This window comes from Molossus molossus, unplaced genomic scaffold, assembly GCF_014108415.1.
Source record: "Molossus molossus isolate mMolMol1 unplaced genomic scaffold, mMolMol1.p scaffold_m16_p_13, whole genome shotgun sequence".
Classification (NCBI taxonomy): Eukaryota; Metazoa; Chordata; class Mammalia; order Chiroptera; family Molossidae; genus Molossus; species Molossus molossus.
This window is the reverse complement of record NW_023425348.1, coordinates 31,387,441-31,402,530: the sequence shown is the minus strand read 5'-3', so window position 1 is coordinate 31,402,530 and position 15,090 is coordinate 31,387,441. Positions and strand designations below refer to the sequence as shown.

Sequence of the window (15,090 nt, the reverse complement as noted above, 5' to 3'; positions counted from 1 at the left end):
TTTTTCATTGCTGACAGTATTACAGATGACAGTATTACAGATGGTTCCCCACATCCCACCTCCACCCACCCCACCATCCCACACCAGGCCTTTACCACACTATTGTCGGTGTCCATGGGCTATGCATATATGCATATAAATTCTTTGGTTAATCTCTTCCGGTCCCCCACCCCCACCCTCCCCTCTGAGATCTTTCAGTCTGTTTCAAGCATCCATGCCTCTGGACCTATTTAGTTCATCAGTTTATTTTGTTCATTAGATTCCTCCAAAATGTATAAAGAACTCATACAACCGAACAGTGGGGTTTTAATGCAGTCTTGGCATGAGGCAAGGGCAACGTGAGGACAGGATAAGAGTCCTGAGCAACAGAGATCCAACCCAGACTGTGCATATCTCATCAGGCTCTGGCCTGGCACCTTACACATACAGTTTTATTTCATGGGCAGCTGCACACGGAGAAAAGCACCCCTAAGTCAGATATTGCCTGCTAGAATATTCAATTTGAGGTCAACTATTTCAAAGATTAAAACAAAACAAAACAGAAATTGACCCAAGACAATATGCTCAATTAATATTTGACAAAGGGGGCAAGAGCATACAGTGGAGTAAAGACAGTCTCTTCAACAAATGGTGTTGGGAAAATTGGACAGCTACTTGCTAGACCACCAACTTACACTATACATAAGAATAAACTCAAAATGGGCAAAAGACTTAAATGCAACTCGTTAATCCATAAAAATCTAGAAGAAAACATAGGCAACAAAATTTCAGACATCATACACAGCATAATTTTCAGTAATACAACACCTAAGGCAAGAGAAACAAAGGAAAAAATGAACACATGGCACTACATCAAACACAAAAGCTTCTGCACAGCAAGAGAAACAACCATCAAAATGGAAAGGGAACCCACCATATAGAAGACCATAATTGCCAATGATGCATCAGATAAGGAATTAATTTCCAAATATATAGAGTACTCATACTACTCAACAAAAGGAAGACAAAGAACCCAATTAAAAAATGGGCAGAGGACCTGCCCTGGCCAGTTTTGCTCAGCAGTTAGAGCATCAGCCTGTGGATCCGAGAGTCCCGAGTTCGGTTCCCACTAAGGGCATGTACCTTGGTTGCAGTTTGTCCGCAGCCCCAGTTGAGGTCGTGTGAGTGGCAGCCACTCAATGTGTCTCTCTCACAATGATGTTTCTCTCTCTCTTCCTCCCTCACTCTCTCCCGCTCTATATGAAGATAAATCCAAAAATGTCCTCAGGTGAGGATAAAAAAAAATAAAACAAAATAAAAAATGGGCAGAAGACCTAAATAAATACCTCTCCAAAAAGTCCATACAAATGGCCAAGAGACATATGAAGAAATGCTCAACATCACTAATCATCAGAGAGATGCAAATTAAAACAACTATGAGATATCACTTCGTACCTGTCAGAATGGCATCCATCAACAAATCATCAAGCAACAAATGTTGGCGAGGGTGTGAAGAAAAGGGGACTCTAGTACACTGCTGGTGGGAATGCAGACTGGTGCAGCCACTATGCAAAACACTATGGTGTTACCTCAAAAAGTTAAAAATTGAACTTCCATTTGACCTAGTGATCCCACTTCTAGGAATATACCCTAAGAAGCCTGAAATACCAATCAGAAAGAATATATGTACCCCTATATTCATAGCAGCACTATTTACAATAGCTAAGATCTGGAAACAACCCAGGTGTTGATCAGTAGATGAGTGGATAAAAAAGCTGTAGTACATGTACACAATGGAATACTATGCAGCTGTAAGAAAGAAAGATCTCTTATCATATAAGATGACATGGAGGGACCTGGAGAGTATTATGCTAAGTGAAACAAGCCAAGCAGGGAAAGACAAATATCACATGATCTCACTTATTTATGGAATATCATGAACTAAACAAACTAATAAACAAAATTGACCTAGAGACATAAAGGTAGGGTACAGAATGACAAAATCCAGAAGAGGGTATGTTGGAGAGGAAGAGATAAACCACAGAACTTATATGCATGTATGCATACCAATGGACTCGGACAACAAAGCTGTGGATGGGGTGGCGGGGGTGGCGGGGGTGAGGGGGTGAGGAGGAGGGTGTCAATGGGGGAAAAAGGAGAAACATCTGTAACAAAAAAATTAATAAAAATAATTAAAAATAAAACAAATGAATGAACCATTAAAATGCATAATATGTTTTATGTCAAATAAGCTAATTATCCAGGATCCTCAAATGATCAACCTGTTTTTCTGCCCTGTTTCCCCCAAGTACAGTTGCTGAATTATTAAAAGATTTTTACCCTGGAACAGCACTGTTGACAGTCCCATTGCATAACAAGAATTAGACAAACGTCACTGGGAGGCAGACGGCAAGCCTGAGTGGCAGCCATCTGAACACGGCACAACATAAAAAGTAGACACTCTCCAAACTCCCATTTTCAGCAGGAGAGACTGTGAAATAGTAATTACCTATATTTCCAATTGAAAAGGAATAAAACTCAGCTTGACAGCTGCATTTAAAAGCACTCAAAAGAAGCAGCAAGGTACACATTTTCTGTGAAAATCACAGACCCTCATTAGTCATCTCACAACTACTGAAAGAAAATTGAGGAGACAGACACCACCCACCTCATCTCGGTATCTTGCTACATTCAGTTCAACGAAATCCTCTCTGTAGTTCTCTGAGAAGCTGACGGTGTTCACCAGGTGGGCAGCCACATGCACACCTGCAGAATCACACCAGGTGCAAGTCAGTGGGGGTTTTCAGGTATGCTCTAGGAAGAGGAGTCATTCCTCTTTCTAAGTAAATAGAAGGTCAAATTTTGACAGCTATGTGAACAATAAAATGTTAAATTTAAAAAGGGAATTTAAAGACACAAACAACCTTGATTATAGGCAGTTTCAGTATTAATACCATGAAAACAGAATTTTTAAAGCTAGACTAAAACAACCCTAAGAAGTCAAAGTTAAAAAAAAAGAGAAAAAATACAGATGTGCATACACGCGCGCACACACACACACACACACACACACACAAACACTTACATAAGCAAGTAGTATAATAATATGAGCATTAATTTACTTGAGCAGCTCCTGGATATTTTAGATGTTCCGTACCTTTCACAGCTCCCATAACCCCAAGCCTGTCCTATGTCTTGTATACTTCACTGCCAATGAACCTAAAATACAGGCTCACTGAAAGGCTTTAAACCAGTGAAAATTGTTCACAGTCTACCACTTCAAATCGTAAGGTCCTAAACTCAATAGCAAAAGTGTTGGTAACCACTTCATGGGGCAAAACTCAGGAAAATAATAGTTACCATTTAATAATCTATCTACAATGGCACAATAAACAGCATGCTCGACTAACTCGCAGCTCATACAAAATATAAAAGTGTTAGGAAATTGAGTTGACAAATTCATTTTGGCATGCCAGGGCAAGAAGAAAATTATATTGAGAAGGTTGGACAAGGAAGGAGTAAATGACCTTGTTTATTAAACTATAAAGCCCTCCTCCCTTTCTAACCTTTTCTTATATGTGAAATACGGTTTGAACCAACAGCACATTATACTGTACTGTTAAGAACAACAGAAAATTAGTTGGGAATCTATTTTCTTGGCGATTGTATTGCTTGCCTACCTCAAGTTGCTTCCCTGTAAAATGAAAGAAAGAGTCCCCAGTCAGGTGGCTCAGTCGGTTGGAGCATTGTCCTGTACACCAAAAGGTTGTGGATTCAATTCTAGGTCAGGGCACATACCTAGGTTGTAGGTTTGATACCGGTTGGGGACATATAGGAAGAAACAGATCAATGTTTCTCTCTCTCTCTCTCTAAAAATCATTACGAAAATATCCTTGGGGGAGGAGTTTAAAAATATGCAACAGAAATAAGAAATTTAATGCAATAAGTAATCCAAAATTGCTTAGTAAACTATGACAGTTTACACAAATACATAGAGGTAGTGATTCAAAAGAAGACATCTTGTAGAAACCAGAAAACTACAATTCCCTCAAACCTAGCATATGACATATAAATAGGCCAAGATATTTGAGTTACTCACAAAGACAAATCAAAATGAGAGAGAAAGACTAGAATACTAACTAACCTAAAAATTATTTAAAGGATTTATAAGCTCCTGCCTGTGATCAAATTCAAGGAGGGAAGAGCGTCTCATAAAAAGTGACCAGGAAACTGGAAGTGGTTTAATGAACAAGCAAGGACAAGGTTTCAAAGAAATAAAACAAAGGATATCTAGGTGAAATTCAACTTTGGCACAAGTACAAAACATTGTTTAAGCAAAACTATCTCCTATAACTTCATCACTTCATAAATTAATAGTAAAAAAAAATCCCTTGCTCTGGCCAGTTTGGCTCAGTGGTTGGAGCATCAGCCTGCGGACCAGAGAGTCCTGGGTTCGGTTCCAGCTAGGGGCACATACCAAAAAAAAAAAAATCCCTTTATTTGAAATTAATGATTTGTATGTTAACTACATACTTGATGGCTCAAAAGTGTGAAGGCTCCCTTATCGGAATTGCCATTCTTTCTGAATTCTCCTGAATAAAAGTCCTAGGCAATAGCTATATGAGACACCTCCCTTAAAAGGCCTTTTAAGTCAGAAGAATTCAGGGCTTCTAATCTTCTAATTTTAGGCAGCAGAGAGAAAGCTATGCCAGGCACTTTGTATAGATTTTCTCATTTAATACTCACAATTAAACAATGAGGTAGGTAAAATCATCCCCATTTTACAGATAAGAAAACTAAGGTTAGAAAGGTGTCTTAGCTAAGGTCAGACCACTAGCCAGGGGCAGAATGCAGACCCTCTGGAAAACATGCTCCTTCATGGCAGTACTCTACATTGTCTCATCTCGTGATTGTTCTCTAACTGAACCAGAATATTTGGACGCAAGTACAGTTTAGAGCAAATCAAGCTATGAATGCGCCATTGTTTCATGATCCTCCTCCCTAGTCTAACCCATCCCTAACCCTTATCACACCCCTGGACTGTCATCTCTTCCCAAACTCTTACTCCATCCCCAGACTCGAGCTGTACTGGAGCCCTAATTCCATCTCCATCTCTCACCTCCACAAGGGGCAATGACCAATGGGAAGATAGATGTTCAGGAATAAAACAGTAAAGAGATACTTGGCAATTTTTAAAAAGCTGAAAGTTTAATGATGTCTGGTAATAGCTGTATCAAAACACTCCTGATTCAAAATGGGCTTACATAAATATCCAGACCAGAGGTCCCTAGCATCAAAACAACTCTGTCCTACAAATAACAACCAGATGAAAACGCCAGGGGTTATGCCACTGAGATAATTAATCCCTGAGACTGTAAATCATAATAACAAATTCGACCCTAAGAACTTCATATGCATGTTCTCAGTAAGGGCAGCTGGGGATAAATCCTACATAATCCATCTACAGAGACCATGTATGTAATCTATATATTTATTACTTTATGTTCCAAATTTTTTAAAAGTATTATATAAGCACTCAGAATAAAATTTTATTTTAAAATGACTTAAAATCCAAGATTCTAGTTTTTGGAATTGAACAGAATAAATCTCCACAAATTTTTAAAATATTCTCCTCTAGCTACATATTATTTTCAAAGAAACATTTATTAAATATAATTTGGGGTGGTATTGTATTTAATGAATGTACATTTTGCAATCTTATTTTGATGCATTTAAAGTCCTATCATATCATTACTTTTAGACCTTAAAAACTGTTAGTCTGCTTCTTCCAATCTTTTTATGTTATTTATTGTTTTAAATATTTTTAATTAATTTAGAAAGAGAGAAAGGGAGAGATAGAAACATTGATGTGAGAGGGAAACATTGATCAACTGCCTTCTGCACGCCACCTACTGAGGGTTGAGCCTGAAACCCAGGCATGTGTCCTGACTGGGAACAGAATCCAGGACCTCTCAGTCCATGGGACGACACTCAGTCCACTGACAGTCCAGTGAGCCACACCAGGCAGGCTTCCAATCTTTGTCAATGAAATTATTCACTCTAGGAAACATTCATTACCAGCTTGGAGGCCAACATTTACTATAGATAGATAGATGATAGATAGATAGATAGATAGATAGATAGATAGATAGATAGATAGACCTATTTTCTGTAGCATCACTAGACACAACTCTCTTTAAAAACATGGAAAAGGCCCAGCTGGTGTGGCACAGTGGATTGAGTGTCCTCCCATAGACTGAGAGGTCCTGTTTCAATTCCTGGTCAGGAAACACAACTGGGTTGCAGGATCCATCCCCAGTAGGGGGCGTGTAGGAGGCAGCTGATTGATGTTTCTTTCTTACATAGATGTTTCTATCCCTCTCTCTCTTCCTCCATCTCTAAAAACTCAAAACTAAAATTCTTTAAAATAAATAAATATGGAAGAAAAAATTAAGCTATATAAGAAAATTACAAGTTGGTGACAGTAAATAATTTATAGAATAATAAAAAAATGCCATTTACAAAATGTTATTATAACATAATATTTAACATCTTTTGGTTTTCTCACCTGAGAAAATACAGATGGTAACACCACAGGTTATATGGAATGTTCTGCTTTTATCCAACAATCTTCTGGTTCTTCTGCTTGGAACCTAAACAAAAATCATTTAGTGGTGTAAAAATGATGCAGTCAATAAGATACATGTACAAAGTTTTTCACTGTAGCATTGTTTATAATATCAATGTTTTAGAAATATGACAGAAGCCTACCAATTAAAAATTAGTGAGATGAATTATGATATATCTAATCAATGGTACACTTAAACTATTAAACAGAATGTGAGAAGGCTTATTATTGCTATGAAGAAATGTATAAGATATACTGGTTAGGTAAAAAAGTTATAAAACATAAATCCTATATTGTTTAAAATTAGTGGCATTAACATTAATGTATCTGTAGGCATTTACCCCAAATTGTAATCAGCAGTTGTTCTGGCAGAGTAATATTAAGGGAAACCTCTCCTGACACTCCGCATATTTCTGGTATGTTTGAATTTCACTATATGTATATATGATTTCCTTTTGCAGTAAAAAAAAAAAAAAAAAAAGATTATTTTTTAAATAAAGCAGTTTCATTCATGGTTTAAAATGCCTGTTTGATGTTAAGAAAAATAAAATGTCAAGCATCTTTGAATACCTGTTTGATACAAGGGGATAATTCTTTAAGACATTAAATACTGAGGCTTAGTTCCTGCCATTTATCTTCTCTCTCTTCATGCCAAGCCAATGGCCAGCCACAGAGATCAAAACCTACCATTTTACAATGGTAGGCAACCAATTTCTACATATTGCCACATTAAAAGTAAAGAGTTTCCAAATATAATTGCATGCAAAGGTTGAGAAGTTTTACCATAGTAAATCCGGGCATATAAACTTCACAGGATATCAGTGTGACCTTACTTTAACAACTCCTTTTAAAATATCAGTGTCTATCCAGCAGTGCCTTACCATCTTAGTAAAGAAAGGAATAACCACAACACCACACACACACACACACACACACACACACACACACACACTCTCACAGGATAATTGACCACAGAATTTCAGTTGAGTTTTAACTTTCAAAGTGCTTTTTTGTTTTCCTAAATCTTTCATTTTACGACACCAAATATCCACATGTGACATCACTATTTCATCAAGACCGTCTCTAAGCCTATTACATGGTTCAAAACAGGTATGTGTTTTAAGAGCTAAATTGCCACCAACACTAGCAGTCAGTCTATGTATCGCTCAAAAGTCACTACTTGAAAACAGGATCTCAGTGAGGCATGCTGCAGTGGACAGAACTCAGAACTGGGACTGATCTTAGCTGCGCCTTTCACTGGTCTCATGATCTTCAAGTGATTTAAACCCTCTCTGCCTCTCCTTCTGCATCTGCTATGCCTGATTTTAGAATCACTGTGAGGATTCACAATTGTACATCTGAAGTGCTTAACATCATGCTTGATGCCACTGTGAGTAACTTTTTCTATTGTCCTCTGCCTTTACTGTTGTTCTCTAGAATAACTCACTGCTCTTCCTGGCAGGTGACATGGTCTTTACTGTCATCTTTGAAGCAATCACTCAGGCAGAAAATGGGACCAAGAACACTAAGGAGGACTAACCTGCTACTGTTGCACTTGATTTGTATGCTGTACTCAGTGACCAGAATTTTATTTTTCTTACCTTCTGGGATCCTCGAAGGTAAGCCAGGAGTGTCCGGCACATGGGTAAAAGGATAAGGCTGCAGTTGAAGTTAAGAACAGAGGCGGAGGCTCTGCTTAGACACAATCCTAGCTGAACAAATAAAGCAAGGGTCAAACCACAGTCAAAGACGAAAGTAAACTGCAAACATGCTGCAGACCTCACCCGGTTCCCTTTAAGGATCATGGTAAATGCCAGCTCCTTCGAGAGTCTTGGATAACCTTCCTCTTTCACCAAAACCCCTAAGAGAAACTTGTCTCTTTCTGCTCTGCACTGTCATAAAAGGCAGTCGCCTCTCATTTCTACTACTGTTATAATGACCTGAGTACATTCTTCCAGCATGGGTCAGTCTCTTGCTGTTCTGGGTATCAAGAGCCCTAGACAGGCTCAGTATATTACGCGGTGTTGAATCCTTTGTTCGTTGATAAGGTACTGAGAACGTCAAACACATCTTTTTATTTATGTTCTCTCTCTCTCTATTTAAATTGTTTTTTTCAATTGCAGGTGACATTCTCTCTCTAGAACACTGTGTGCCTCCACACAGGCCCCTCCCACACCACCACCTGCCTTTAAGCTCTTCACCTTACTAACTCTACCCAAATTTCAGGGTTCATTTTAAGCACAACTCTAGAGCTGGGCCCTGACCCAAAATTAGGAGAGGTCCCAGATCAGCTGTGTCTCAACAAAGCTAATCAAAACCACATTGAACAACCTAATTTTCAAAAACATCAGTCCCCTTGGGTATTAATGCACTAGTTTGTGGCAACTGATTTTAATCAAAATCTTGCTAGATTGTCATCTGCCATTGTCCAGTACCAGCCATATTCTTCATATGAATAGTTTATTACATGAAAACAAGAGATGGGTCATGTCTGTACACCTCTCCTGAAATAAACAAAACTACAATTTTCAAGGTATTGGCTAAGAAATATGTGTAAGTTAGAAGCTCTTCTTATCTTGAAAGGGTTCTTGCCCCTGAGATTTCCAACTTAACTCTTGGCAAAACAGCAACTCTGCTACACACTATTTATTGTCAGCATATGACATATTGTTCCTGAAAGGGAGACAAGGTAATAAGTAGTGTCAAGAAAGCAACAATTTCCATTGACTTATATAAATAAAAATTAATATTTCCAGTTAGGCTATTTCTACACCATGAGTTAGAACACCATGGGGAGACATTTCATTGCATGTACCAGTAACTGGACAACTAGAATAACCCTCTCTGGACTATCTTAAAAAATGTTAAGATCATTTTCTCACCTCAATCAGCAAAATTATTATCCTTTGAAAGTGACAGGTTTTTGTTGTTTAGGCCTCCAGAGAAATAGAACAATTTTTATATCTTTTGATCTGGTATCTGAATATAAGAAAATTTTAGCTCAAGGGATTTTAGATAATATTTTTTACCTGCAATATTAATGTACCAGGATAATAATTCATTTACAATATGTCAGATAAAAACTATCATATTACATTTAGGACTTAAGATATACAAATAAGTTATCCAAATTTCCTTTGTGGTTCTATACTTTAAAGAAATTCTTATACTTCATTTCTAACTATTTTGTATGTGTCTGGAAGTGTTTTATTGTTGTGTTTACATTAAATCACTCAGTAATTTAATTCAAACTGGCTTTAAGAGTCCCCTTGGGATAGATGGAGTTGATTTTGGCATTCCACTTCTTCCTTTAGATACTGCAAAATCTAACCGGAAATTTTACCAAGGACTCATTTCCTCATGTATGTTTGTTCCTGAATACTTGGTTCTTTAAACTAAGATGAAAACTTTTTATTAGGCTATCAGAGTGCAAACTTTCTCATTCAGAAGCGATGGCAGAAGTGAGGAAAATGGAGACAGATCCCAGTCAAGCAGCACAACCATCTGCTTACTACATGGGCAGCATTCTCCAGACAAGAGCATCTGTTTTATGTGGTCATTAGTTATTCATGATCTCCTCCAAAGTAAGCTGCCTCACATGTTCATGAAAAGAAATGACTGTGCCCACCCTGTGTGAATACCATGTTTCACCATTCCTAGGGACTTTAACCTGCTGGTCTAGTTTTCAAATTTCATTCAAGTTAGTTGTCACTAGATGGCAGTGTTACTTTCACGGTTAAAATCCTACCTGTTCAGGTCTCTGAAACATAATTGAGAATTCCATATGTAATTTTTAAAACTCTAAATATATTTCAGGTAGATATGAATAAAACATAGCTCTGTTCTTGCTATAGACGGAACATTTGTGTCCCTCCAAAGTTCATATGTTGAAACCAAATGCAATGGTATTTGGAGGCAGAGCCTTTGGGAGGTGATAGGGTTAGATAAGATCATGTACGTGGAGTCCATGTTATGATTAGTGCCTTTATAAGAGGGGAATAGACCAGAGCCCTCCCTCATCTCCACGTGAGGCTACAGCAAGAAGATTGCTGCCTGCAAACCAGGGAAAGAGCCCTCACCCAACAGTGAATCTGCTGGTACCTTGATCTTGAGCTTCCCAGCCTCCAGAACCATAAAAAATTAAAATTTTCTGTTTAAGCCACTCAGTCTGTGGTATTTTGTTATAACAGCCCAAACTATGGAAGTCCTATAGAAAATTATAAGACAATATGCCATTCGAAGGAAGTGATAAAAGAATATAACATCTTAAAATATCAAGTAAATTGTTATTTTCCTAAAATCTCAAACTCTTGGTTTCTTATCTTAAATCTGCCACTTAATAGCCATGAGTCTTGATCTTATTAACTGTCCTGATCTGTAAAGTGGAGAAGGATAAAATGCCTTTATCTGTAAAATTAATAGAATATATTTAGCTCTTAGGAGTTTTGTGAAAAAAAGTCTCAAAAAATGTAAGCACTGTATAAAATTATCTTATTGCCCTAGGGTCACTGTATCCCAGACTTTCTCTAAATATTCTCTTCTGTACTTGACAGGAAGTATAGTACTTACGTTACTCATTCAACACATTGTGATGTGCACATATTGCAAGGCACCAGGAGTTCAACGGTGGACAAGAAATAGAAAATGTCTTTTGCCTTAGGATGCTTATATTTTAGTAAGAGAAGCAGATATTGAATCAAATGTACATTGTAACAGTGATCAATGCTGTGAATGAGAAATACAGAGTATTTCCACAGAGTATTAGCATGTGAAACCGGACATGAGATCTCAGTCAGAAGGTTAGAAACACTTCCTTGCTTAAGCTAAAATTGAACTGAGACTTGGAGGATGACAGCAGAAAAATAAATGAGAAGGCCATCCATGCAGAAAAATTCAGCATGAGAAGTGATGTGTGGCAAATGGGAGCATGATGTACATTTGAGAAATTACTAGCAGGTTAATCTGGTTGGATTGGAAATGGTGATCAACATAAAACTGGAGAAGCAAGTAGGAGTAGACCTTGCTGGACCTTGTAGGTCACGTTAAGAATATGTACCTTTATGTAAAATCAATACAGAGTGATTGTGTTTTAAGCAGGGAGGTGGTATGAAGAGGTTATCATTTGGTAATGATTACTCAGAATGAAATGTGGAGAATCGATTAGAAGTAAATAATTTTGGCCATCATGTTAGTTTGTGTAATCATTACAAAATCAAAATTTGGTTTGAGACAAAGACTATATTTTATGGCAATTATATCTGAGTCTTATATAAAAAAGGGATTCAGTTCTTACTAAATATAGGATGTCCCGAGAAAATGTATACACACACTTTGAATAATTATAAAGCCAATGTTTATTAAAATACATTTCATTTACAAAGTGTAATAGAATCTACAGACACCCTGTACACATTTTTTGGGAGAGACTCTGTATTTTGCTAAATTAATTTTGTTAAATAATACACTGAAACATCCTTCTAAAATTGGAGAATGAAAGCAGTCTAACTAACCCACATCCCACCATCCACCCACAGTGTCTACCTGCAACCCTGACCGATGGTAGAATTTTCCGAGAGATAGCAGCTTATTCCACTGTCAAAACCTTTATTTTGTTTTGTTTTCTTTTTTTTTTTAATCCTCACCTGAGGGCATTTTTCCATTGATTTTTGATAGAATGGAAGGGAGGGAGGAAGGGAGAGAGAAAGAAACACTGATGTGAGAGAGACACATCAATTTTTTGCCTCCCACATGACCCAACCAGGGCCGAAATCAAACCTGCAACCCAGTTACGTGCCCTTGACTGGGAATTGAACACATAACCCTTCGTTCCCAGGTCTGACACTCTAACCACAGAGCCAAGCTGGCTAGAGCTATTTTGTTTTCTTACACTTGGATGAAATCTGTGTCTCTATAACTTCCACCCACTAGGCTACTCTAGATATTCCTAAGACAGACATTCCTAACACTGAAGATAAAAGTGGAATCATTTCCTAGCCCAATTTTGTTTTGTTCATGCTACACACAATTAGGTGCCTATAAAATTCTTGATATACTTTTAAGACTCTCTTATAATCCCAGTGACCTTTCCCAATGCACCAGAATTCACAACATGCGCTACACAGACTAAGTGTACAGCGTAGTACTGAAGGACATGATCTGTTTATTCTGTGTTACATTGTGGAGTAACTATGTCACACAATGGCTCCTCTTGAGTGTACAACATATAGATTTTCTCACCTAAAATATTATTAAACAATAACCCCCTCTATCCTACAGAAAAAAAGTACAGGTGTGAGAGAGCAGGTACAAAATGCAAGAATTTATTGGCTTTAGCTTATTATATTATATCAAGTGAGAATCCTCTATTCTGATGTTCTTCCTTATTAACTTGCCTGAGCTGAAAATTTTACATTCACGTTTTCTACATCTTCATCCAAGTTTTTGACAAAGCTATTAAAATGTAACAAAATCCTATTGAAATAATTTACTCTAGAGAGAATTTGCAAACTACCTTTTCTTGCACATTAACTTTTAAATAAACATTTTTCATTCAATTGAGCATTTTCTCAACAATTTGGGGTAAACATAATATGACATTCTACATGTAAATATCTATAAATAACTATTATTCAAAGGTATTTGAGAAAACTAGAGAAGTATTAATAATAGTAAGCTTTAATGAACAGTCACTTTCTTAGCTAACCCTTGGTAAGTCAACAATTAGTTACTTCCAAGAAAAAAATAAGAATAAAAATTACCACAGAGGTTCATAAAATATTTTCTATATTGTGATTTGGTATTTTGTGTTTGTCTATAATTATGTAAATTTGTACTCATTAAGGTCAATTTTTTAGACTCTTCCCCCAAGAAAATATTTTTACTCAAACCAAACGAAGCCTACACAATGCCTAATTCTGACCTGTTTTATAATCACAGAAGTGTAGCTCTTTCCTGAGGCCTTACCAGTAAACAGTTCAACCTTCTTTTCACATCCGCTTATACCACTAGTTTATAAAGAAGCAAGGAACCCAGGCCTCTCTCCATGCTCTCTAACAGTCATTTCCCTAACAGCACTTCACTCCCCAGAACAGAGATGTGAATTCAGACACCTTGTCTAGAGTTCTTTCCAAACCACAACACTTTCTTACTCTTTCAGTTGCTTATACTTTTTATCCATTCAGCACCTTCCCCCATCATTTTGGGTAAATCTTTACACAAGATGTCCTTAATCTAATCGCACATTGAAATCACTTAATAAACTATTTTAAAATAAACATATCTCTGCTGTACTTCCTGAAATTCTGATTCCTGAGATCTGGAGCAGGGCTCTCAAGAGCTACACAGCCAGGCTTGGAAATCACTGTTGTAGAATATACTTTGACAAAAGTGAGTTTGAAGCACCTTTGTCAGCTATGTGGCCTTAGGTGATTTTCCTACCCTGTTTGTCATTGCCCTCATCCATAAATTTGTTTTAAATGACAATGCATCTACCCCAAAGTGTTATTATATTAAATGGGCTTCTATGGTATATAGTGTAGTCCCTGGCATATAGTAAGAAATCTACAGAAGCTATTATCACCATCCTGGTCCCTTGTCATCCACAAACCAGACCTAATTTCAGAATTGAAATGCTCTTAAGGCACTTCCTCAGCTCTAGAGAGAAATGTTATATTTGTAGCTATGGAAGCTGACCTTTATTCCACTCATCTGTATCTAAAAAATTCAAAGAAACCTTTAGTAGCTAGTAGCCATTCAATAAATATATGGTAGATGAATGAATGGATAAATGAGCCTATGAGATGATACTTCAATGTCCTCATTTTGAAAATTAAGGAAAAAGGAATCAGAACCAAAAGTGGTGACTATTTAGAGGTCTATCTAGCTCATGTCTAGGATCAGAACTCAGGACTTGCTCTTTCCATCATACCATACTGCCCAGGATAGCAATTCTGCCTCCACTTCCCTAACTCCCACCATCTTGGAGAATGGGATTTTGTCTGGGAGCTGAGCAACACCCAATTAGAAGAAAATACTCAGGGCCACTGTATCTTTCAGAGCATAGTGGTCTAGAAAGCTTTGTCTCTCCTATGTCTCAGGTCCAGTACATTTGATCACAATTACTGAGTATTTTGTCACCTCTCAATGACTCTTCATCAGGAACAGTAATTGCAAATCCTTGCATCATCCTTCCTCATCTTTAGACCATTAAATGTCTTTAAGTTCTATCTTTGTCATCAAAATACTAGCAATCTTAGCTAATTCAATTTGTCTTTTAACTGTAACTTTCAACTATGAATCAAGTTGACTTTCTTCCAGTATTTCTTTGGAAAAAAACACACGAATTTCAAGAACCTATTGATTCTAAGAGAAAGAACTCCTGATGTATTAAAATAACCAAAATGCCTAACACAGTGAGAATTCACTAAAGATAGACTGAATGAATGGATCATTTACCTAAACTTTGTGATGCACACAAACGTATT

General features: G+C 37.2%; 1 protein-coding gene across 3 annotated transcripts in view; it reads right to left on the bottom strand.

Annotated features, from left to right (window-relative positions):
* NOX4 (NADPH oxidase 4) overlaps nucleotides 1–15,090 on the bottom strand; it is a 162,606-nt gene that overhangs the window by 131,218 nt on the left and 16,298 nt on the right. For 2 of the 3 annotated variants that reach the window (XM_036258165.1, XM_036258166.1), the window contains exons 3-5: nucleotides 8,209–8,319; nucleotides 6,548–6,632; nucleotides 2,648–2,745 (exon numbers count right to left, since the gene is read on the bottom strand). In XM_036258165.1, the coding sequence (XP_036114058.1) occupies nucleotides 2,648–2,745; nucleotides 6,548–6,632; nucleotides 8,209–8,319 (294 nt within the window). The remainder of the gene's footprint in view (nucleotides 1–2,647; nucleotides 2,746–6,547; nucleotides 6,633–8,208; nucleotides 8,320–15,090) is intronic. The other variant, XM_036258167.1, reaches the window with a different exon arrangement.